This window comes from Lichenostomus cassidix, chromosome 8 (assembly GCF_008360975.1).
Source record: "Lichenostomus cassidix isolate B80296 chromosome 8, HeHo_3.0, whole genome shotgun sequence".
Lineage (NCBI taxonomy): Eukaryota > Metazoa > Chordata > Aves > Passeriformes > Meliphagidae > Lichenostomus > Lichenostomus cassidix.
In genome coordinates, this window is record NC_139489.1 from 23,846,780 (window position 1) to 23,869,225 (window position 22,446).

General features: G+C 47.6%; 1 protein-coding gene across 1 annotated transcript; it reads left to right on the forward strand.

Moving 5' to 3' along the window:
- The first annotated feature begins 11,016 nt into the window (after window positions 1-11,016).
- Window positions 11,017-17,963, forward strand: TNFSF4 (TNF superfamily member 4). Its single transcript, XM_085068440.1, has 3 exons — window positions 11,017-11,240; window positions 15,699-15,741; window positions 17,209-17,963. Exons 1-3 carry the CDS (start codon window positions 11,043-11,045, stop codon window positions 17,568-17,570), a joined length of 603 nt encoding a protein of 200 aa, XP_084924566.1. The 5' UTR covers window positions 11,017-11,042; the 3' UTR covers window positions 17,571-17,963.
- Window positions 17,964-22,446: the final 4,483 nt, after the last annotated feature.

Below are 22,446 nucleotides of genomic sequence, written 5' to 3' on the forward strand. Positions count from 1 at the left end.
CTCCTGTTCTGTGTTTATGCCTCTGTCAATACTTTCAGTGCAAAGGTACAGGAGCTTTGCTCAGGAGTGCACTACCTGCAACCAGAGTTAGCCAGACATTGACAAAGCTCCTGCCCTGCATCTGCCTCTCTGGCAGCCCCACAAACCCCTGGGCTTTCATTTCAGCAGGACACACTGCTGAAGGAGAACTAGCCATCTCCATTTCAGAGGCTGGAATTTTCCATCCACCTCTGCTTTCTCCATCCCAGGGTTGCTTAGATGGGGTTGGGCCCTCTCTGGCTGCTGGGGTGTTTTTGTGCTAGGGTGTGGCTCTCAGGCAGGGATGGTTGTGCAGCTGGGGCTGCCCATCCTGGTGGGCTCCTGGGAGGCAGCAGCACAGACACACACTCCACCTAAAAATTTCCAGCTGACTTGAGCAGTTTCAGTTTTTCCATCCTGTCTTCTGCCCAAGTCATAGCAGAATTGATGATATCGCAGGGTGGGGACACATGACTGCTCATCTAGCAGGCAACTCTGCCACATTATCAGCTGAACTTCTCCGGGATTTTTTCCCTTTTTCTATTTTAAGCTTTGTTCAGCCACCAAATATCAGAAGTCTTTATCCAGAAAAGAAAAAAAAGTTGATTTCTTTGCAGTGAAGCCTAAACCTAACCCTAAACTCATATCGAGCAAATGTCTGAAAGCAAAGGGAAGCTCTTCAGACACTCCAGCTGGCATGATAAGATCCCAGGGAGACAGTGGTTTTAAAAGTCCCTCTTTCATTCCAGTGTCACTGTGGGAGGCAGGATGGGCAATCAGGCAGGGCTAAGTACATCACAACATTGAGAAAAGTGTGAGTGCCATGTAAAGCCACAGGGGCTTTATTTTCCAGCACTAACCAACGTCTCTGCCCAGATCTACACGGATTTTGTAGATGGAAGTGTACAACTACCAATGAATCATAATCACAAACATCTTTACCCATTAGCTGAACTAGCCTGCCAGGATTAATGTAACCACAGAAAAATCAGTGGAAGAAGTAGAAGTAGAAGTAGAAAATTAACTGGGAGAATCTTTGCCTGAAAGATTGGCAAGAAACCTGGCAAAGCACAGCACAAACCATTTGAGATTTGATGGTACCTCACAGCTAGCTGTCCTACCATAAACCACCATCAAAGAGGGATAAGACACCAGTTTGGAGGCAGTGACCTGCTTTCCCCCCTGTCCCAGAGCCACTGGGCTCGCTCCCATGGGACTCACACAGCTGCCAGTGTCCATGGGGAGCTGCCAAGGGTATGTGCAAGAGTGAGCCTAAGCGTGGACAGATTACCCACCCCTTCTGTCTTCACAGCAGGACTGGAAAATGTCACAAATCGGCACAGAGAGCCTGTGGCACTCAGAGCAGAGAAAGCCCTGCTTGCAGCACGGCTGCTTCCCTGCCTCGGTGACCTAGTTGAGTCATGGGGGGATGGCAGTAAGAGACATCCTGCACTGTGGTTGACACTGACGCTCTGGGGACAGCGAGGGGCTTCTCCACAGGGCCACTGCCTGCCCCACGGAGGTGGGGGAGCAGGGAAGAGGGCACCCTGAGGCATGGCCAACTCTTGCTTACACCCATGTCATGCCAGCCTACTCCCCGTGCTGCAGTCCAAAAGAAAAACTGGTTTTTATGGTTTATCTTCCTCTGACCAGAGTGAAGGATGTGGCTGGCAGCTCCCTCCCAGCTGATGTGGGAGAGATGGCACAAGTTGAAGGCACTGGTTGGGTGGTGAGGAAAGGAGCCAGGCTCTGGGTGAGCTTCAGCAGGGCCTGGCTGGGTGTAATCCCCAGTTCAGACCACTAAGTGTATTCAGAGATGTGTTCACTGCTTGCAAGTGCTTTTCTTGCTCAAGTTTCAAAGAAAATATGTCCACATGTTGAGTCATTGCTCAGTGTTTTATCTAATCAATGTCACCCCATGGAACCCACCCCATTCTCACATGGAACACCATCCTCCTGGGGGCAGGACATGTGTTTGACCTCCTCCCAAGGCTGCTTGAACCCGGGGCAGCAGAAGGCAGACGCTGCTGCCACTGGCTGTGGCCCTCTCAGCACACCCCACACATGGAAAGCATTTCCTGGGAAAAAGCACAGATTTATTGTCCTTCTTGGCACTAAAGGTTGCTCAGAATTGCGAAAGAAAGGCTGAGACAGACCCTTTTATTCTTTTGCCCCTGAAATGTGTTTTTGTTAATGTGCACAAACTTTTTTTTTTGCAGGCTGAAGGCATGGAGTGGGGGGCTGGGGCTCTTTCTGCCTGGAGGTTTATCCAAAGCAGAGTCAGGACAGCAAGGCTTCATCTCACCTCTGAGGTGCCCCAGATAGGGTGCAGATGACCCTGCAGCCATGCCCCCATGCTGAGGTGTTCCCATGTGAGCTGGCAGGTCTGGCCACCACAGCCTCCCTGCCAGGGACAGACACCATGAAAGGAGAAGGGATGCTGTGAAAAAGAAGGTAATCTGGAGCTCTTTCTGCCATGCCCAGACCTGAAGGGAACTGAGAACACTGTCAAGGAAAAGTTGTTTTAGGGGAACAAACTGTCTTCCTCAGATCTGAGTTATCTGTTTTGCCTGTACTGAAGATGCAACTGAAAGAATTTGTCTTTCTAGGTTCTGTGAAGCTGCAGACACTAAAGAAGCAAAGAATCTGTAAACACTAGATGAGGAAGAGATGATTTATCAAGATGGAGATGTCAACAAATTCCTGAATTATAATTTCCTGATTTTGTAGCAATGCGGTGAAAATATTTAAGAGCTGTTTGATGTTGGTGTGGGAGTCTGTCTGGAGGACCCATCTGAAGGAAAATGAAAGGCATCAAATGCTCCAAGAATCTGTTTCACACATGTGAGCTCTGAGGGACTGTCAGGGAGAGAACACTGCCTGGGTTACTGCATCTGCCTTGGTGAGGAACTGGGAGACCCTTCCCATCTGCCAAGAAAAGAGGATGATCCGCCAAAGGCACATGGAGCTCATTACAGGATGCTGGGAAGAGCCTTCTGAGATGCCACAGGACTTGCTGTGGGATGTTTGGGAAAAGGGATGAATCAAGGTGGGAAAACAGAGGGAAAGGGGGACAAAAGGGGGCTGCTCGGGTGCCTGGCTGGCCATGCCCTGTGCCTGGTGGTTGCAGTATGTCCTGTCTGCATTCCAAACTCACTTTGGCTGTTTCACTGCTGAGAGTCTCTGCTCGGTGTGCACAGGGCATGTGTGCAAGTTGGAGTGCCAGGGATGGGAGGGACACCATGGGGCAATGCAGCCTGAAAGACTGGGCTGTGGCTGGCTATGTTGGTGTGTGCAATGGCTAGCAAACCTTGAGCCAGGCCAGCTGGGAACTAGGATAAAAGGCTTAGAAATCAGGAGAACAGACTGCAGAGACTGTATATCTAAGACCAGCAGCTGAAGAAATTTATATTGTGTGTATATATGTTTTTCTATGGGCTTTCACCCTGATCAGCCAGAGAGAGGAACACGATGAGGCCGCTGTTGCTTGTGTGAGGGCTGTGATTTTCTGCCTGTGCTGCCAGCGGGACACTGCTACAAACCCATACCTGCTTGCCTGCCTGCAGAGAAGTGTCCCCTCTCATTCTTCCCGGGATGCAGGCAAGAGAGACATATCCCCCGAGCCTTGGAGCTGTCCCGCTGCCGTGAAGGCTGCCGAGCACGAGTGCTGCTGTGTGTAAAACAGAGAAAGCTCTGAAATGCCGGGGTTACTCATCTGGGGCTCTCGGTGCTGCCTGGCCGCTCCCGAGCGGGTGCTGCGAGGGGCTGGGCGCACTCATCTGTGGAGCCCCTGTGTGTGCTCAAACACAGCCCTTTATCCTCTGCTGCCCTGGCCACAGCACCCACGGGCTGCCCCTGCACAGCCCCGGGCAAACAGGGCCTGCTTGCTGCCTTTGGAGCTGCAGGGGAATGATACAGCAGCTGGGAAATGTCCCCTGCCCCTGCTGTGCTGCTATGTCATATATGATGGTTAATGTCATGCAGGCAGTGGGGTTTGAAGATCAAAAGCCTCAAGGACTTATACCCTTGAATGAGGGACTAAGAACTGCCTGATTTTTGGAAAGATGGACTTTTCCTCATCTCACCCAGAAGTTTAAGCCTATGGAAACCCTGTTGTGATAAGAACTTTCCAATCATTCATTAAAGCTGCACCTAGATAATTCAGTGTTTTGCAAATAAAAGGAATAAAAAAAGAGAACTAGCAGTTCTCTCTGTGTGCTGTGTTAAAACAGACATTGGCACCAGATCCCAGCAACCTTCCCCCTGTAGGTTGCAGAGAAGGGAACAGTGATACTGCTGGGAAAATCTCCACCAGAACTCATGTGAGACCAAAGGGAATATCAGGAGAGTTTACAGTGGTTTTGGATTGGTTTTGGAGTGGTTTTCAATTCCTAGTATTGAAACTGTTGTACTGGAACTATTGTACTGGATGCAAGTGCTATATTTGGTGGGTTTTAAGTGCTGAAGTTTTTTAATCGCTGAAGAAGTGGTCAGGGCTTAAGGAGTAGTGACCATGATATAGTAAGTATGAGCAAAAGATGGGCAGCCCCAGCCAGTAATACAGCTACCAGATATTGCAAAAGAGCTAATATAAGTTAGGGGAAATTATGAGCCAAATTGACCAGGTGGAAAGAACAATAGCTAAATGACTGTGAATGGAAAGTTAAAGAACTCTTTAACATGTATTTGAGCGACAGTGAAGGAAACAATTTAGCCAGAAGCTTAACCGGACAGCTGTTAGAAATGAGAAAACAATATTGAGAAACCAGAAAAGGAAAGAGTTCATAGCGTTCATGAGGGAGAGGCTGTGAAGCATTGTTCCAATCAGTGTGGTTTTATTGACAACAGATCCAGATTCAGTCTCTGAAGTTCCACAGCTAATGGATTAACCTTTGCTGATGGAGCTGATGGTGAGAGGCAGGTGAATTGGTATTGCATTCATCCTACCAGCAAGGGATGCTAAAATATCATCCCAATAAAACACTGGTAAAGGAGTGAAGTGGCTGAAGTAGGAAATGGTACTGCACATGGATCTTTCTCGCTGGGCTTGGCTGGGGCAAGAATAACACCTAACCCTTCTCCACCTCTGTAATGCAATAGTTTGAAGTAAATGCAAGGCCATCACCACTGATTAAAAAGCACAAGTCACCCCAAAACAGAGGCTGGGATCGTAGACAGCTTTTGCAATCTCCAACCTGTCTCTGTCCTAGAAGGGTCACCAGCTCTTAACTCCCTTTCTTCTTACTGCAGTTTCTTCTTGCCCACCACCCCCTTTGTTCATGCTTCAGCTATTGAAGGGAATTAATATGGCTAATAAAAGGAAGTACCTCTGCCTGCAAATCTTTCCCCAAAATCTGCTTGCAATTCCTATCAAGTTTAAAAGAAGTGAACAGGTTAAAAACCCACAGGAAGATCCAAGAGGTGCAATAAAAGCTCATTTTCAGAAGGGATGAATTTGGTACCATTTTTCTGGCCAAAAACCTCCCACAGGGGTGATTAGGGGAAGCAGTCAGGTCGATGATGGCAGTGCCAGATAGGAAGAGAAACCACTCCCTTAACCCAGAGCAGAGCTGTATCTGGGGCATCATGGTCTTTATGTCCATCTTGGGGGCTTCTAACACCACAGGAGTGAGTGCAAATAGAGCTGGCTAACTCAGAGAGCTCTGCAAGAGCTCCATTTCTCAATGTCAGCTGTGGAATTCTTTCTTTTTTTTTCCCCCCACAGATTATTTATTCTCTGTACTAGAAAAATGTCAAAAGATGCATTTGAGTTTTCTCTCCTGATATCTTACAGTATGACAGTGCATTATGCTGGGATTTCTGACTGAAGCAGCTGTCAGATAAAGGAAGCAAGATGTGACTAAGTTCACCTCGACCTTTCAAAGGTGCCACAGTGAATGCTTAGCCCCAACCCACTCAGCTGATAGCTGATAAGGGAAGTCCACCCCAAGGAACAGAACAGCACAATCCACTGTGAGACAGAGAGACAATGCTCAGGGCAGAGACCACCATCAGCAATGGAAAATCGCCTCTCTCCTCCAGAAAGGGGCAGCAGCTGACTTGTGGAACCTCACAAGTCCAGTGTGAAACGTGGTGGCTGCCAGCTGAGGAAATGCTGACTTTGGCTTGCTGGGAAAGCTGCACTGCTGCTCAACGGGGCTGTGATGGAAACCACAGTGCTGATGTGGAAAATCACCACTAAACACAGACTCTTCCCCAGACACTGTGTCCACTTACAGAGCCCACCTAGCCAGGCACCAAGAACTGCCAGCACTGCCAGGGAGGCAGCTCCTAATCCTGCCTGGCTTTGCTGTGCCCAATGCAGCTGGTGCTCAGCATTGTGTCCTCCTGGAAAAGAGCCTTCTCTTGGCCCAGGGAGGCACTGTGACAACCAGGAAAAATTACTCTGAACACAGCAGCGAGGCACCAGCAGCTGCTGGAGGTGTGCCCTGGGGAATCCATCCACTGCTTATCTCCCTGCTCCCAAAAAGCAGCTTCCTAGGAAAAATACCAGTGCAGCACTGCAGGATGAGGCACAATGAGATTTACCTCAGTGAAGTGGTCATGCATCTCTCCACAGAATCTTGGCTCTGCCTAAATGTCAATATTTTTCTTTGTGATTTCACAGTATTTTCACCATTTCGGTCTCTAATTTACACTGCCAAAAGTAGCCTGACTAACATGAATTCCTCCTTCCTGGCTCTGTGCCTTTGCTGTCAGGAATCCTTGACACAAACACATCAGCCAAAAAAAGGCTATACACGAGGAGCAAGAAAAAGCCACAGGGAAGTGAAATTAATCACAAAATCATAAAATATCCTATTTTGAAGGATTCCACATGGATCATTTAGTCCAGCTCCTGAATTTTTAGAGGTCCTCTTTACCTGCCACCTCCAAGAATAACCTTTCAGCTCAGATTCATTATCAATGTTGATATTTTAGCAAAAGACTATATAACATGTTTCCAGTTTAGGGTGAACTGAGCAACGAAAATCAGTCAGGAGCCAACAGATTCTTGGTGTGCTGAACGTGAAAGACATTGGTGTCTTTGATGATGGAGACAAATAATTCATGTGGTTCAGAGACACTGGAGCAGGAATCCACAAATCTTTTAGGCAAAAGTCCTTGTCTGTGTTAAATAAATCTGTCTTAGTTATAAAATATGTCTATAAATATAATATATATTTTTATATATTATATATTTTTATATATTGTATAAAAATAAATATAAATCTGTCTACAGTTATAAAATACATTATTTCTGGAGTGGACAGAGACATTGAACTGCAGTAGCTGGGGCACACAACAATCTTGCCTTTGTAACACCTTGCTTGTCTCCCCTCAAAGGCTACCTTTGCTATTCTCTACTCTTTTACTAAATGAAACCATGCAACCAATTATTCCTGGGGCAAGGACAGCCTTGCAGGAAGACAGGCAGCCACACACAACAAGACAACCCAGCATCGCATCGAAGTTCTATTACTTGACTGCAGCAATGAGAGCAACAGCACTGCTCTCCTGGTAATTCATTCCAAGTGCAGGCCAAACCCTTAAACTGTAGGTAAAAGCTACCAGCAAGAGCTGAGAGGCCAGATCTCATCTGTGAGATGCCTGGCTTGCCAGAGGATCCCCAAAGAAAAGGGCAGACTGCAGAAGGGCAGCTCCAGGAGCACAAGGTGGATCTTTCCATTTTGTCACCAAACCATCACCAATCACTCCATCAGCTCCCCACCTGCTGAGCCGCAGTTTCATACAGATCGTGCTTCACAGGTATTATAAAAAAGAGAAATAAGACTATTGCTGAAGATGCAGTGCATATCCACAGCTACTCCTCTGCCCAAGAGTTTTCCTTGCCCCACAGACAACATCTGCTTTTGTTCTTGGAAACCCATACTGCTTGCTACTTGTTTCCTTTTTCCTTCTTTACAAACAGTTTAATTGGTTCTTCCCCTGTTCCTCTGAGAATTAAAGTTAAATTCTCCTGTATAATTCCCCAGTTCCTCCTTTTGAGGAAATGAGAGCACTTTCCCTGGGAAATGGGAGCTAAATGAAGGCGGGTGCCAGTAAGGGCTGCCAGGTCTTGCTTAAAGGCTCCTGCTCTGTGACTCTCACACACACAGTGCTCCCCATGGGCCAGGGGCTGTGGTCTGTGCCCCTTCCCACTGATCTGGGGCACTGGCAGGCTGGGGCTCCAGCTGAGTCCTGGTACAACCAGGACACTGCAGGATTTCACCTTGACTGTAACCAACACGCTTTAGCCAGTTTTAAATCACTCAGCTCCCCAGTCTGGGAAAGCCCAGAAATGACAGATCAATGTAAGAGGCATTGGATTGTTGTCAAAACCGATCAAACCAGCATGCCTTATTACCAACTCATGCTGGTTTCCTTCAGTCCTTGATGGAATAAAGTTTCTGCATGGGTCACTGAGAGGCATTTCTTTGGTAAACGAACAAGATGACCAGAGCACCAGCTGGCAAAGCCATGCCAGCCTGTCTGCTCACTAGAATGACTTGATCACTGCAAAGGGTTGAGGCAAACCCCAAGAGACTCCAGCTTTAGGGTCCCTGTGGAAGAGGGACCCAAATAATTTTGATAAACATAGCAGAATTTGGCAAATGCTGGGTGTGTGCAGTAGGTCTGCAATGTGTCGGAATTCCAAAGGCCTGGAAGGTTTCCTCTCAGAGGGAGAGCAGGGCCCCTGAAAGCCACCAAGCAGCATGTACTTGGGTTTCCATATGCAAGGCAGGAGGAGAAGCTGAAAGCAATCAAAACCACGGAAGAGTCTGTGCATGGGTGTTTGTGATGCCCCTGAATGAGTTGTCCTCTTTCCGGTTTCGGATACAATGCCAGGGACATTACTTGAAATGCAGCTTTCGATCCTCCTTGCTACCAGTGCTGCTAACTCAGGCTGAGAGACACTTGCACTCAGGGACTACAGAAATGACACGACAATTTCAGAAATACATAAGCACAGCCTTCCCCCAAAGGTTTTTTTAGAGTTTTAGAAACAAAACCAGTACCAAATCCAGAATCAGGGAGAGAGGAGAGGGAGACGGGTAAGAGCTGACATCTGGTTCAAAGGCATGTGTGTAAAATATGAGAATTACAGGCTGGCAAGGGTTTGGGATGTCTTAGCTCAGCACCTGGCATTTTTGCAGAAATTAAGCAGTGCACAGCAAGCTCGAGTTTCCTTTTCTTGAGGGAGTGGATTGGGACCACTCAAAGCAGCTTTCCTGGGGACCTTATAAGCCCCAGGCATAACATTACAGATCCACAGAAGCAGACAATCTTCTTCACATCCCTCCAGCCCCAAGAGGCCTCTGCAGCCCTTCAAGATATCACTTCATTCCTCTGCAGGGCATGGCCAACCCTGAGCTCCATCCCAGCCAGTGCTCCCAGGTGCTCTGTGAATGCTAAGTGTCACAAAATACCAAACTCACACTGCCTCCAAACTCATACTCTGCATCCAAGGCAGCTGCTCTGGGGCAGCACAAACCCTCCTTGCTGTGGCTGCAGTCATATTTCCAGTGGAGGAAGAAGGGTTAGGACTGTTCTCAGGGCCACTCGTTGGGCTGGGGCTCAGTCAGGGGCTCCAGCACACCCAGGCCAGTGACCAGTGGTGGGAGTGGAACAAGAATTTCCGTGCACTTAAAAGCCAGTGGAACATGTGAAAGCTGAATCTTCTTCACTAAGATTCCATGGCCTGTGATGTGCTCTCCAGACAAACACCAGAGTGTATTCCTCACTCAATCCACCATCAACCCAAGAGCAAGGGCAGTGAGCATGGAATGTCCTCATCGCAGGACCCAACTGCTGCACTCCCCACTTCCTTTGCTTTATGTTCATAGGAAATATTTTTGCCTAGATGGAAAAACACGTGAAAGAACATTTCTCCTGCTTCCTCTGCACGCAGGTTGCATGTCAGGACATGTGCCTCGTGACAGGTTGAGAGGGCACATTTTGGGGAAGGGAAACTTGCTGACAACTCATCCCTAGAAGGCAGGCAGGTAATAAATAATACTCCCAATGGGCTCCATCCTCACCAGGAGAAGGCATCGCCTGACTTCAGTCACGATATGGTAATTTACAGCAGAAAAAAATCCACAAAAAGAACAAAAAGTGATGCAAAGTATGTCACCCAAAATAAGCACAGGAGACGGTCCCTGCTGCAGTCAACTGACATTTGTCAGCTCTGGGTGTCACAAGCAAAAGTCACAAAGGGACCAACTAAAGGGTTGTCCTGGTATTCCCTCTTATAGGAGGGAAGCCTGGATGGCCTGGGAATGCCCCTCTGGAGGCATTTCCTGGACCACAGGTTTCTGAGTGTGCAAAAAGGGAACTTGTTCTCAAAGGGTTCTCCATTTTCTCCCTCCTATGTTTTGTGCAACATCTCATGGCTTTAAAACCAGAAGAAAAAGGTGAAAAGGGAAGTGCACGTTTTCTCTCCAATTCCTTATGCTATCCACCTGTCCCCCATCCCTTCCTATTCATTGCTTCTTTATAGAAAAGAGATTTCAGGAGCATCAAATGGTGCTAGCAAGGGAGAAAGCCAGCCCTGTAAACCCCCTGACTGAGGCTGAACAGAGAGGTGAGAGCTTCTACTAATAAAAGACTGAGTGAAGACAAGCACTGTCCACCCAACTCTTCGCTATTGTTGGAAAGATCACATATCAAGACATCCACAGCTGAAGCTGTGAAAGACATAAACACCTCTCCTTTCAAAGGTCCTTACTCAAAACTGAACTGGGATACAACAAATCAGCCCCCACATTCACACAGAAAACCAAAATAAAAAAATAAAAAAAAAGAAAGAAAAGAAAGAAAGAAAGGAAGGAAGGGGAAATTTAGATTAGTCACAAAGAAGTTCCCCCGCCTGCTTCTCGGTGCATAAAGCAATCTCCTGAAGGCACTTGTGTTCACTTCATCTCTGCTCCTGGGACGGGAGCTCACCAATCCCCTGCTCCCTCTGGGCTCCTGCTGTGCTCCTGGCCCCTTCCCCAGCAGCTGCTGGCAGTGAGGTTGAGATGGAAGGACAGCCAGATGTAGAGCCAAGAACTGAAGAGCAGATGGAATGTGAAAGGGAACGTGCAGAGGATGAATGGAAGAGCTGGCAAAGAGGACAGGTTAGGAACACGCTGCACCTTGTGTCTGCGGTTGCTCAGTGGATATTACTGCTTGCCTGCGTGATTTACCTTGGGATAGATTTTCTGCAGCCCTCAATGGTAAGAGCTCATGTTCAACCCTTTGTCTGCTGGCCTGTAAAACTTTGTATGGGCATTATTTTCTTTTTTTAAGAAATGAAAAAGGCTTGTAAATTTATCCCTATTCAGATCCCAAGTTTTCAATCCCTTCTGTATGATAGTAATTGTTTTTGGGGTTTTTTTTCATATTGCCTGTCCTCAAAAGAACCTTCAGTATTGCCCAGTGCAGGGTTTGAGGCCAAGTTTCCAGAAGAGTGATTGTGCCAAGAATGCTCTTTTCACTGACCTCTGGGGGAGGGAGGTCTGACTCCCTCCTACTCTTCCCCCTCCTTGCAGTGACTTGTGCATATTTCCATTTAATTGAAGAAGATCATCTGCGTGAATGACAATCCAATTTGCTCATAAACATGTCCTGAACTTTTAAAATGTGTTATATGGTAGGCAGATGTGTGAGAAAGCGAGTTACCTTGTGACAGCTCTGGCAAGACCCCCTGACCTACTAGTGCTCTCAGTGTGCCCATAAAGTGGGATTAGGAGCAGTCATCTGCATTTGTGCGTGCGGGAAAAAAGCTGCTGTGTCCAGAGGGAGTTTCGTGTACCATCACACCACAGCAAACAAAAAAAGAAATGCTCAAAGCTCACAAAGCTTTAGCACAAGTTGCAGCAAATGCATGTGCTTTTCTCATGTGTTTTCAGCAACCTTTCACTGCTACATCAGTGCCGCCTGTGCAGTAGCGACTTCTCCTCCCACTCCTTCTCCAGGTGCTTTGTACCACTTAAAAGCTTGTTGTGCTTTGTTTTACCCAAGTTCATTCTTTCCTCCCACCTAGGCATGGCACAGAAGCAAGTCAGGCATGTAACCATGCAAGAGAGGGATGGCCTCATGCTCTGGGCCCTCTGCTGTTTAATGAAAACCCTTGTGCTCTGCGCAAGTTTCGCTGACCTGAGTCTCACAGTGGTTACTAAGCTGCAGAGCAATGACCCCAATAACACTAAAAGATAACACTTCTCCTTCAGGTCAGTCCTCTTCTCCTTCCACTACTTTGGGAGAGAGAAGTTGCACTGTAAGCCAACAGAGGAGGGCAAGCAATCACGCTGCTCAAGGTGCAGAAACCTCTCCCAGGTCACACTCTGGCTGTGAAGCCACATCTCTCAATATCTGGCTCTTCTGTAAAAATGTTAATGCTAATCCTGCTCTTCCAGAGCAATATGGCAGGGTCTGACATTGCTGCCTGAGAGCCTTACAAACCCAAGAGAGCAGCAACAGGCGAGGGGACACAGTACATGCCTGGAGTTTCCCTCCCTCAACAGAAACAACTGAAACAGGGTGCTCGACGAGCAGCAATGGCAACAGATGAGAAGACCAGGTCCTGGGAATCACCAAAGGACCTTTTCAGTTTTAAACATTGCTAACAACAGGCTTAGGACTGGTTTCTATTAACAGATACCACTTGTGTCCTGTTTGGAGTGCACTGTGTTGTGCAGGAGCGGTCTTGTGGGCTGTAAATGGGTTGTAAATATAATTGCAGTGCAATTACAGGGCTCAGCTGGATAACCATTAACTGATCATATAAATATCTCCTGAACAGGCAGCAATATTAATTTGACCTGAATTTTGGAACAGTTTAGGGAGATGGACTTTACGGAGGTAGGGACACAGCAGCATGAGAGTGGCAGGCTTGGAGTGCTGGTCCATGGCAGGGACCGAGTGGCTCTCCCTATCCTTGGGAAGAGTCTCCTTCTGCCCTTCAAGGTGCAGAGTGCCACACTAACTTTATTCGCAAGGGAATAAATGTGCTTTTTCGTAGAAAGACCGTATTTGATTCCTCTCCATTGTACTCATGGAAACATGGCTCCTAAAAAAAAACCCTCCTGGACAGTTCTGTGAAAACGCAGCATAAATAAGGTCATGGTACATGCTCAGGAAAGTCAGCGTCTTCAACCCAGACTGTGCTTAACAAAAAGGGACAGTGATCTCATTTCTGTCATTATAGCACTTGGAGAACAAGCCTCAGCTGAGATTTCCAAATGAGAAAGTTATAAAAAGGGTGATAGTCTGCTTTTGCATCTGCAATTCCTACCTCTGCTGGAATTACCTTCTCCTGCCACACCTTCCTTCTTGCCTGGGAGGTAAAAACCATAATCCTAATAGCTCCTGGTGTGGAGAAGGTACAACCCACTTCAAGAGAATGATCACCTGCCACCTGTGTGACACCACCACGTGTGACACAGGCAGTCGATCTCAGCAGTCCCCTCAATCAGCCAACTGAGGTTTGTGCTTTGTGCAGTACAAACGTATTCCTGGAACTTCTGCACATGGCATGGGCAGGAAGAAGTCTGCTGTTTGGGGATCCAGAACAGGCAGAAATGAAGAGTCTGTGTGTAAAAGGCACAGGGAAATTTGAAGCAGTCATTAAGAAACACCTCTGTTCCCTCAGCCCTCCTGGCATCCTGTCCCACAGAAAGGCAGAACAGAGACAGAGAGGTGAGTGACTTTGGTACAAGCTCCCAGAGTCCTTCCAGTACTACCAAAACATTGTCTCCTCAGCAGGATTTACCAGTAGGTAACTGCAAAGGGCTTTGAGATCACATAATAACTAGAAGAGACATGTAAAACAGGTAATTTGCATTAGTGACAATGGGGCTGATATTCTTAGAAGTGCAACAAGTTTGTCACCCAGGCTGTCTGTGTTTAGTACACCCTGTCCACCAGCGGTCAGATCGCACAGATAGCGGTAGACTTGTTTGACCTCAGACGCTCAGTGCTTTGCTATCGTCTGGTTGGGAAACTACCTGAAAATCCCAGCTGCCTGAGCCAGGAGAGAAATGCTGGTGCACCCAGGTGCCTTGAATAGGAGCAAGGACGGGATTCGAGCTGAGGGAATGGAGAGGACGTCAATGTCAGGGGAGATAATAGCTCCACCGGAGTCACTGCGCGGTTAAAGCCTCTATTTGTCAGCGGCTCCCAGCCTTGCCCGCGGATCAGGCGCGGAGCATCAGCCGCGGCAGCGCTAGAGGGTGCCAGAGCAGCCCTTTCGAGCACCAGCACCCACCTCACCTCCAGCACAGAGCTCACAGCGCAGCCGGGCCACCGCCGCCTTCCCCTGCCGCTTGCCTTTGCCCCGGACCTGCAGACAGTCTGTGCTCACATACCTCACATTCCCTGCGCTCAGGGCTGCTCTGTCCCTCTAACATCTGAGGCCAAATCCATGAAAGTCAGCCCAAGCCTCATCTCACCAGCTCACCTTCCCCCTCAGGAAGCCTTTGGCAGAGGTAAAGAGAAGAACACAGAGCACTGAGCCTAAGCTTCCACTCTTTAATCAGGCAAAACACTGAAGACTTGTGGTTGTGCAGAGTGCAGATTTGGGTCTCCTGTGGTTATGATGAGGGACAACTTTGAGATGCAAAGTTCAGATTTAAAAATCCAAAAGAGAAGCTTGGTGTTTTGCATATCTGACCAGTAGGATACACACTTCTGTATTTGCATTCACTTTCTCTGCTACATTCATAAAATACAAATCACGGAATCATAAAATGGTTTCAGCTGGAAGAGACCTTGAAGATCCTCTCTTTCCAACCTCCCTGCCATGGGCAGGGACACCCTCCACCAGACCAGGCTGCTGAAAGCCCATCCAACCTGGCCTTGAACACTTCCAGGGATGGGGCAGCCACAGCTTCTCTGGGCAACCTGGGCCAGTGCCTCACCACCCTCACAGAGAAGAAATTCTTCCTAATATCTAATCTAAACCTGCCCTCTGGCAGTTTAAAGCCATTTCCCTCTATCCTATTACTCCGAGCTCTTGTCAAAAGTCCCTCTCTTGTAGCCCCCTTAGGAACTGGAAGGCACTTTGAGTTCTCCCTAAAGCTTTCTCTTCTCCAGACTGAACAACCCCAACTCTCTCAGTCTGCCTTCATAAGAGAGGTGCTCCAATCAATTTTAAACATATCTCAATGCACTTAAAAGCCCCTGAGAGACAAATATGCATTAACAGCCTGCCCCAAAGAGCAAGGAACCATAAAGCCAGACCCACCTCTTGGTGCCCTGCAGGAGGGAGACAGCACGCCTGGGATCCCGCTCTGTGAACGATGTCTGTTTGCCAGGTGCTGTAACCAGACTAAGTCAGGCTGGAGGAGGTCATGCAGAAAAGACTCTGCTGCACCCCAAGGTCCTTCCTTGCTGTTTGGTCTGACTGGATTACACTCACCAGCATGGTTTTCTAAACAAAACCAACACTGCCTGAGGGCTCAGCACTGGGCTGGAAGTCACACTGGCTGGGAGCCACGCTAAAATAGTATTTTATATCAGTGATATAAAAAGTAAGTCCAGAGCATAGCTGGCTGGCAGCAGCCGTGACAGACAAGGCTGCCTGCTGTGCTTTTGGAGACACAGCCCCAGTCCTGGTTGGGAAATGAAAGTGAGAGCAGCAGCAGGGAGGTGCGAGCCCAGCGCCTTAATGAGGATTTATCTTTGTTTTCCAGCCTGAGAGAGAAGAAGTGCCGTGGACCTACATCCAGTACTCAGGTGGGTGTTGGGCTGGGGGCACCCTGGGAGGGTCTCTGGCCCCTCGATGATCGCTGGTTTCCCCAGTGCAGCAGCCACCACTGTGCCACATTCCCCTGGCACACTGGGGACCTCCTGGCTCCCCACTCAACCACAGTCCCCAGGGACCTCCATGGCATCTGGTGGCCCCTAAAATACCTAAATGGCTGTTATGTGCTTCGTGCTGCAGTGATGGCTGTTTCTTCTCATAGAGCTGCCAAGCAAAGGGGAAAAGAATGCCCCAGCGCTGCAAGGGGCCAAAATGAAGCAAATGGGTTTTCCCCGAGGAGAACAAAAAACCTGAAAACCTGTGTGGATTTCTGCAACGCTCACCTATCCCCTAAAACAGGCTTTCACTCTGTGAATGAACAAGAAAGGCGTTTTTGAGAATTTACTAAGTACACAGGGCACGCTCTTGGGGTATTTCTGAAACGAGTCAATGGTTTCCTGATTTATGAAAAATGTAAATGACTTCCTGGGGAAGAGTGGTTGAGTGCACACACCATATCAAATGTATTGCTCTGTGTGCTGGCTGCATTGGATGTTTGTCCACACACCTCAAAGATAAAACCAATTACTAAAATTTTAAATCATACTAAAAATATTGTTCACTGCTTTACTTTCAGTTAAAATTGTGAGGCAGCACTGATTCTAACCTAATAGAAACTCATGTCCTTTAGAGGAAAAGCTTGGGAAATTTGGCCCCAATCCAGAGGGGCTGTGCTGGCTGCCTGGAGACCTTCTGGGTCTTCTGGTCTGAGGGGTTTCAGCTGGTGTGCTGAAAACCCAGGGGCACAGCAGAGAAACACGACCAGCATAGCCCCAGGAACTGTTACTGCTCATTCCAAGAGAAAACCTTTCATGCTAAGTTCCGGTTTACTTTCTCCTTATTCTCTCTGTATTAATTAGTTCCTTCTAGTTTTGTCTCTATGCTGCTCTTTTATCCTGTCTTCTGTTAAAGAAAACCCCAAAACACAACCAAACCCTAAGACAATAGCTTATGTTCTAGCATTCCCACTTCTTGTCTTCCTTCCTGCTCTGAACACTTTTTCCTCATCTTATTTACTTGTCTTCATTTTCCTGTTCTTTTTAGGAACCTGTGCTTACTAAACTCACAGAGATGCTTTACTTACAATATTTTTATGTATTCTAAGTAAGACACAGAGTAAGTAAATAGTGCATATTAAAAATTTGGAGGAATAATTCATGTAAACAAGAGTTGTAGTCCAAAAGACACAGCTTAGCCAAGAGTGGGAACCTGCAAATTTTCACAGTAGATGAGGTCTGTTTAGAGTAAATGATATTCTAGCTCTGGTCTGCCCTGTTCTCTAGTTCACTCTCCCCCTTCTTGTATTTTTCCATCTTTCCTGCAGTCAGTTGGTATAAAACAACCCATTTCCTAGAAGCCATCTGTCATTGTGGGATCATCTTTGCTTTCTTCCATTCCAGGTAAAAGCACCAAAGGAGCAGCCGTGAATCTCACTGCTGAATTAGGCCCAATTCAGATCAGAAACGGCTCCATCATGATCCCCTGCGATGGCCTCTACCTTGTGTCCCTGAAGAGTTCCATCTACATGGAAGAGGAGGAGTTGCTGAAGCTGACCCTGCAGGGGACACACGAGACAAGCAGCAGTGCCCTGTGGGAGCAGAACGTCCAGAGGGACACCACAGTGAATCTCACCACAGCACTCTACTTGTTTCAGCATGACAGCATCACTCTGTGGACCAACTCCAATGCCAACCTCTCGGCTCTGTCATTCAGCCTGGTGCTGCTAAGTACCCCCAGTGCTAGCTGCTGGGATGATGTGTGAAATGCAACATGGAGAGTACAGCCTCCCCTACCAATCTGTAGGTTTTGTACTTGTACAGGCAGACTGCTCTAGAATCCCTCCCTGGGCTTGTGGAAAGCCTCGGTGGGAGTGCAGATAAAGCACAGTGCAGACAGCTTTATATAGCGCATGCAGTGTTCACCTCTTTGGAGCTCTGTGCAGCTGCTTTGCTACCTAGGATGGATCTTTCCAACACTGGGGAAAGGGATGCGTGGAGCTCTTGAGGAGAACAGAAATGAAAAACAAAGAAAGTCACCCAAGCTTAGCTCATATTCAAGGAAACCCTGGGTTTCTCTAGTTACTTGATAGTATCTGTATATAGTAGAAATGTGCTGTATTTTTTCTCAAATAAAAGTCTGGTAAGTCAGGAAGATACCTCAAGTGTCTTGAAGCCTTTTGGAGCAGGAGGAGCACAAATCTGCTCAACAGCCCTTTGCCTGTCAAGATGGAAAACAGGGAAGAGGCAGCAAGGGAATGCCTTTGGAATGATCCAAATGAAGTCTGACAGGTAAAGGCCACTAAAGAAGGTGGTATTTTGAAATGACCTGACAGGACTGCACTGGACAGCAGAAGCACAGGTCTTGCACTGACTGTGGGGTTTTGGGGAGCAGCTTTTGAGAGTAGAGGCCCATTGGCTGTTCCAGCTCTCTGCAGACTACTGAAGCCTAACCCAAAGGAACATCTGGTGGGACATTTACATCTTGAGATGTAAGGTCTCAGAGGAAAACCTCCTTCAAGCCCAAACACACACTCACACACTGGCTTGACCCAAAAGTGATCCAGGCACATAAAAACTTGAGAAAACATGAAGACTTCTAGATTTGGTGAGTTCTCTCTAATGGACCTAGTGAAACCTGCAGGTCTGTGCATCCTTTCCTCAGGGAGGACCCAGATAGTTCTTGTGATTCCCCTTGTCTCTGTCATACAGATGTGCACAAGGGATTCACAGGCACAACCTCAACGATGCACCTGTGCACACCCTGCCCAGCTCCTGCTGAAGTCAGACTGCTCCCAGTGATCCTGGGCTGATCATCCCTGTTCTCACTGCAGCTTGGGGCTGCTGGGGACAAGTCCTGTCCCACCCACACTGCAGACCTCAGCACAGCCAGCAACTGTTGGATTTTCATTTGAAGTGAGGCAGATTTTAAGGGCAAGTTGACTACAAGTCTCCCGATGAACTCCATCAACATTTCAGTATGTCACTGCTGGCTGCACACTCCAAAGTATTTTGTGAGAAGTATTTATGTATTTATATGATAGGCATAAGAATGTTACATCAGATTTCTCAGAAACACTGGGAAGGGTTCAGACCAGGTTGTCAGCACTGAACTCCTCCTTGAAGATGCTCCCAGTGCCCTGGACTGCTCCTGCTTTCCACCCAAACACAGACCTGGACTGACCCACTCGTGGCTGAGCTCTCCTGCTGGCTCAGATGCCACAGGCAACTAAAGAAATCTTCCAGACCTTGGAGAGCTTTCCATGTGCTTTAGACGAATGAACTTCCCTACCTGGGCCAGGCCACAGACTCAGGGGAAACCTCAGTGGCTGAAGCAGTTACTCATTTAGTGCTAAGCAGCAGCTTTTCTCCTCTCAACTGAGAAGCTGTGGCTGACTTGCACCCACAGGGTGCTCATCATTAAGGGATATTATGGGGTTTTAACTCTGGCCATGCTTGCCACCACAGGGATTGAAGGCAGCTGCACCCTGCCCCCAGGCTGGGGATTGTCACACTCCCTAGCTGAAGTGAGAATATGTTTCCCTTCCTAAAAAATAATAAAATTTTCCTTTGTAACATATGGGCTTGTAGTGTTCCTTGGAGATACGGGCTGGAGGAGAGGGAGGTTGGAAATGACTGCTGAATTACACATTCAGTGTTTGAGTAGGCATTTCCACTGGGATAAAACTATACGAAATTTTCATATACTTCATGTACTTTTTACAGTTCAGCTTTTGTTTCAGCGCTCCACAAGGGTATGCAGGGCTGGTGCTTCCCAACATGTGCTAACACAGACAAGGCAGGCCATGTCAGTGGTGTGTGCAGGGGTGCACAGGACAGCAAGAAAGATTAAGCCTAGAGAACACAAATTTCAAAAAGCTGCACACTTTCTCCCTGTTTAGAGCAGGAGAGGGCATTTCACACACTGATTCCACTGCACTTCCAGGTTGAACTAGACTGATATATAGACTAGACTACATATATATATATACACATACATATATACATATACATGCACTTGTCTTGAAAAACAGGTTGAAACAGTTCAATTCCTGACATTAATTACTTGAGGAACTGGCTGTCCTCATCAGTAAGTTGCGATACCATCAGCCTTCATTAGTAACTGGAGACTCCCCTTCTTCTGCAAGGTTAAAAATCTCTTTGATGTGCAAAACATTAATTTTTATTACTGGGGTTGTTAAGGCCTTGTAGGAGCTCATAGATGGTGCTAGAGTCCCATCTTAGAGCTCTGTTCAGCCAGGTCAGTGCACCCGAGGGTTTAGGTCACCCCTGGAAGCCAGAGGTGTGGAAGTGCAAGGCTGCACTAGGCAGTTTCTGGAGAAAAACCCTAACTCCAGAGGGGCAGCACATCCTGCTTCCTGTGCATACTGTCACTGAAAGGGCACCTCGTGGTCTGTCCTCCACAAGGCTTTCCATGAGGGCCATTTCACAGGACACAGCCATCAGGGGGTCATTACTGACTCTTTGATGCCAAAGCATCCTCTCCTGCTGCGTGTCTTGTGTCTAGCACATGGTGCTACACAAGCTACAGAGGCATCCACGTACTCCTTCCCTTCTCTCTCCGCTTCCCTACCTCCTCATTCACATTAAAAAAAGGGCAGGGTGACAAACCATGGCCACCCTGGGAGCTGGCCTGGCTGCTCCCGTCAGAGCTCTCGCTCTCCAGCTGAGGAGCCGCCGAAGCTGACGCAGAGCAGAATGGGATGGACGCTGCTTCTCTTTACCCAGGAAGTGATGGTAAACATTTAAAGTCCATTCACGTCCATGTTAAAGTCACTTCATTTTCTACCACATATGGTTATCAGTAATAATGGATAATGAGCCTGTGGTTTTTAGACACCAATACATTTCATCAGCCAGCGTTGAGTCACAGCTGTTGCCTGTCAGCTTCACTAGTGAGAAACAATGAGAAAGCTGAAGTGTGCTTGGCAAAGTTGACTTTTGCTGCTGTAGAGCTGTCCAGATCAGGCAGCAGAAAGCACAGGAATTTAGTTTTCTCATTCAAGTATCGAAATGGGGAAGTATGACATAGAATAAAGCAGCCTGCTACAGTAACTAGTTGGGAAGGCTTGACTTAGACTTTTCTCAGCAACATCTCTAACTTCAGAGCTGTTCTCTGAGCTGGCAGTTGGTTATTGTTTTTCAAGGGATCCAGACCAGCCCTGGAAAGGCTAGTTTCCAGCTATGAGTTAATTCATCAAATTAAGCAAATTGAGCAACACACACACTAAGAACTGGGAGGATTTGATACCAGGCCAGCAAAAGACAGTGGCAAGAGATTAGCAGAAGGATTTATCATTGTCTGCAGATTTATATGGCCTAAGGTCAGGGAGGATCGGAGAGGTTATTTACTCATTCTCCAAGTGGATGAGGAAGGCTGTTAAGGGATCATTTCTCCAAGTGGATGAGGAAGGCTGCTAAGGGCTCACCTCTCCAAACAGATGAGTAAAGCTATCAAGGGCTAGCAAGCTGAGCAAGCAGACTGGAGACCGGGGGCACATCTCCCCATGGAGATGCCAAGCAGTGAGGCATCCCTGTGGGCACCCCACATGCTGTGCTGGAACAGGCTCTCTGTGCCCACTGCACCTGGAAGCAGGAGCCTGAGGACTAGAAAACCCACAGACCAGGGCAGGAGAGGGCAGTGGGGCTGGCTGACCTGTCCCAGGGGAGCAAGGACACTGAGCACAGAGCCCAGGAAGCACAGGAAGGAGAGTTCAGGAGAGATGTGATGCTGGTAGCAGGTCCATGGATTGATTGTCATTAGGACTTTGGGACTACAAGGTAGGACAGTCAGAAGGTGGGACTAAAGGAGTGTTTCTCCTGTGAGCTCACTCTCATGAGTGAGCCAAACCTCTGCAAACATCTAAACACAGCCAGTGCCTCCTCAAACACCCACTTTCTCCTCTTGCACAATCACCTTTAAAGCATTACTGTTGCTCACCTGTTGTCCCAAGGGGAATACAAGCCCCAGCTGCTCACAAGCCCAGGAACACTCCCATTCCTGGACCTACATCTTCTCCTGCCTCTGCAGTTTGTGGGGGCTGGTAGCCCATGCTGCTCTTTGATGGCCAGCCAAGGCACAGGGTGCAGAGCTGGGCCTCTGGCCAATGTGCCTGGATGGTGTGTCAGTGCTCCGAGGGTAAACAGGACAAGATTTGGGGCAAGATAAAATTTGATGTGGGCACAGATATACTTTCCTAATAATTGTTTTCACTGTTTGCTTTAAGGCAAAATTCATACCTATTTACTGGCAATCCAGAGACCTGTTTCATTTCTCTAGAAAGTAAAGGTAGTACTGAACACACTGCAAAGATAAACATTTAACCCAGCATAGGATCTGATTCACAAAGGATACAGCAGTCCTATCATTTCATCACCAAGTATGTACCTGAGACAAGATATCACTGGTATTATCTCACTGGTGAATTCAAAGGACTCACTTTCCTTTGTCTTGTTTTTAACAAGACAATTGAACAATTTAAGGTTTCAACTACTGCCTGTGCCTTGGGCTTACTGTCACCAGCACAGAAATTTAGCAGAACACAGACTTGGTCTCAGATTTTTTTAGGGGCTATGTGCAGCATTCTGAAACATTGGTCAATCTGTTCTCCCTTTGTCACT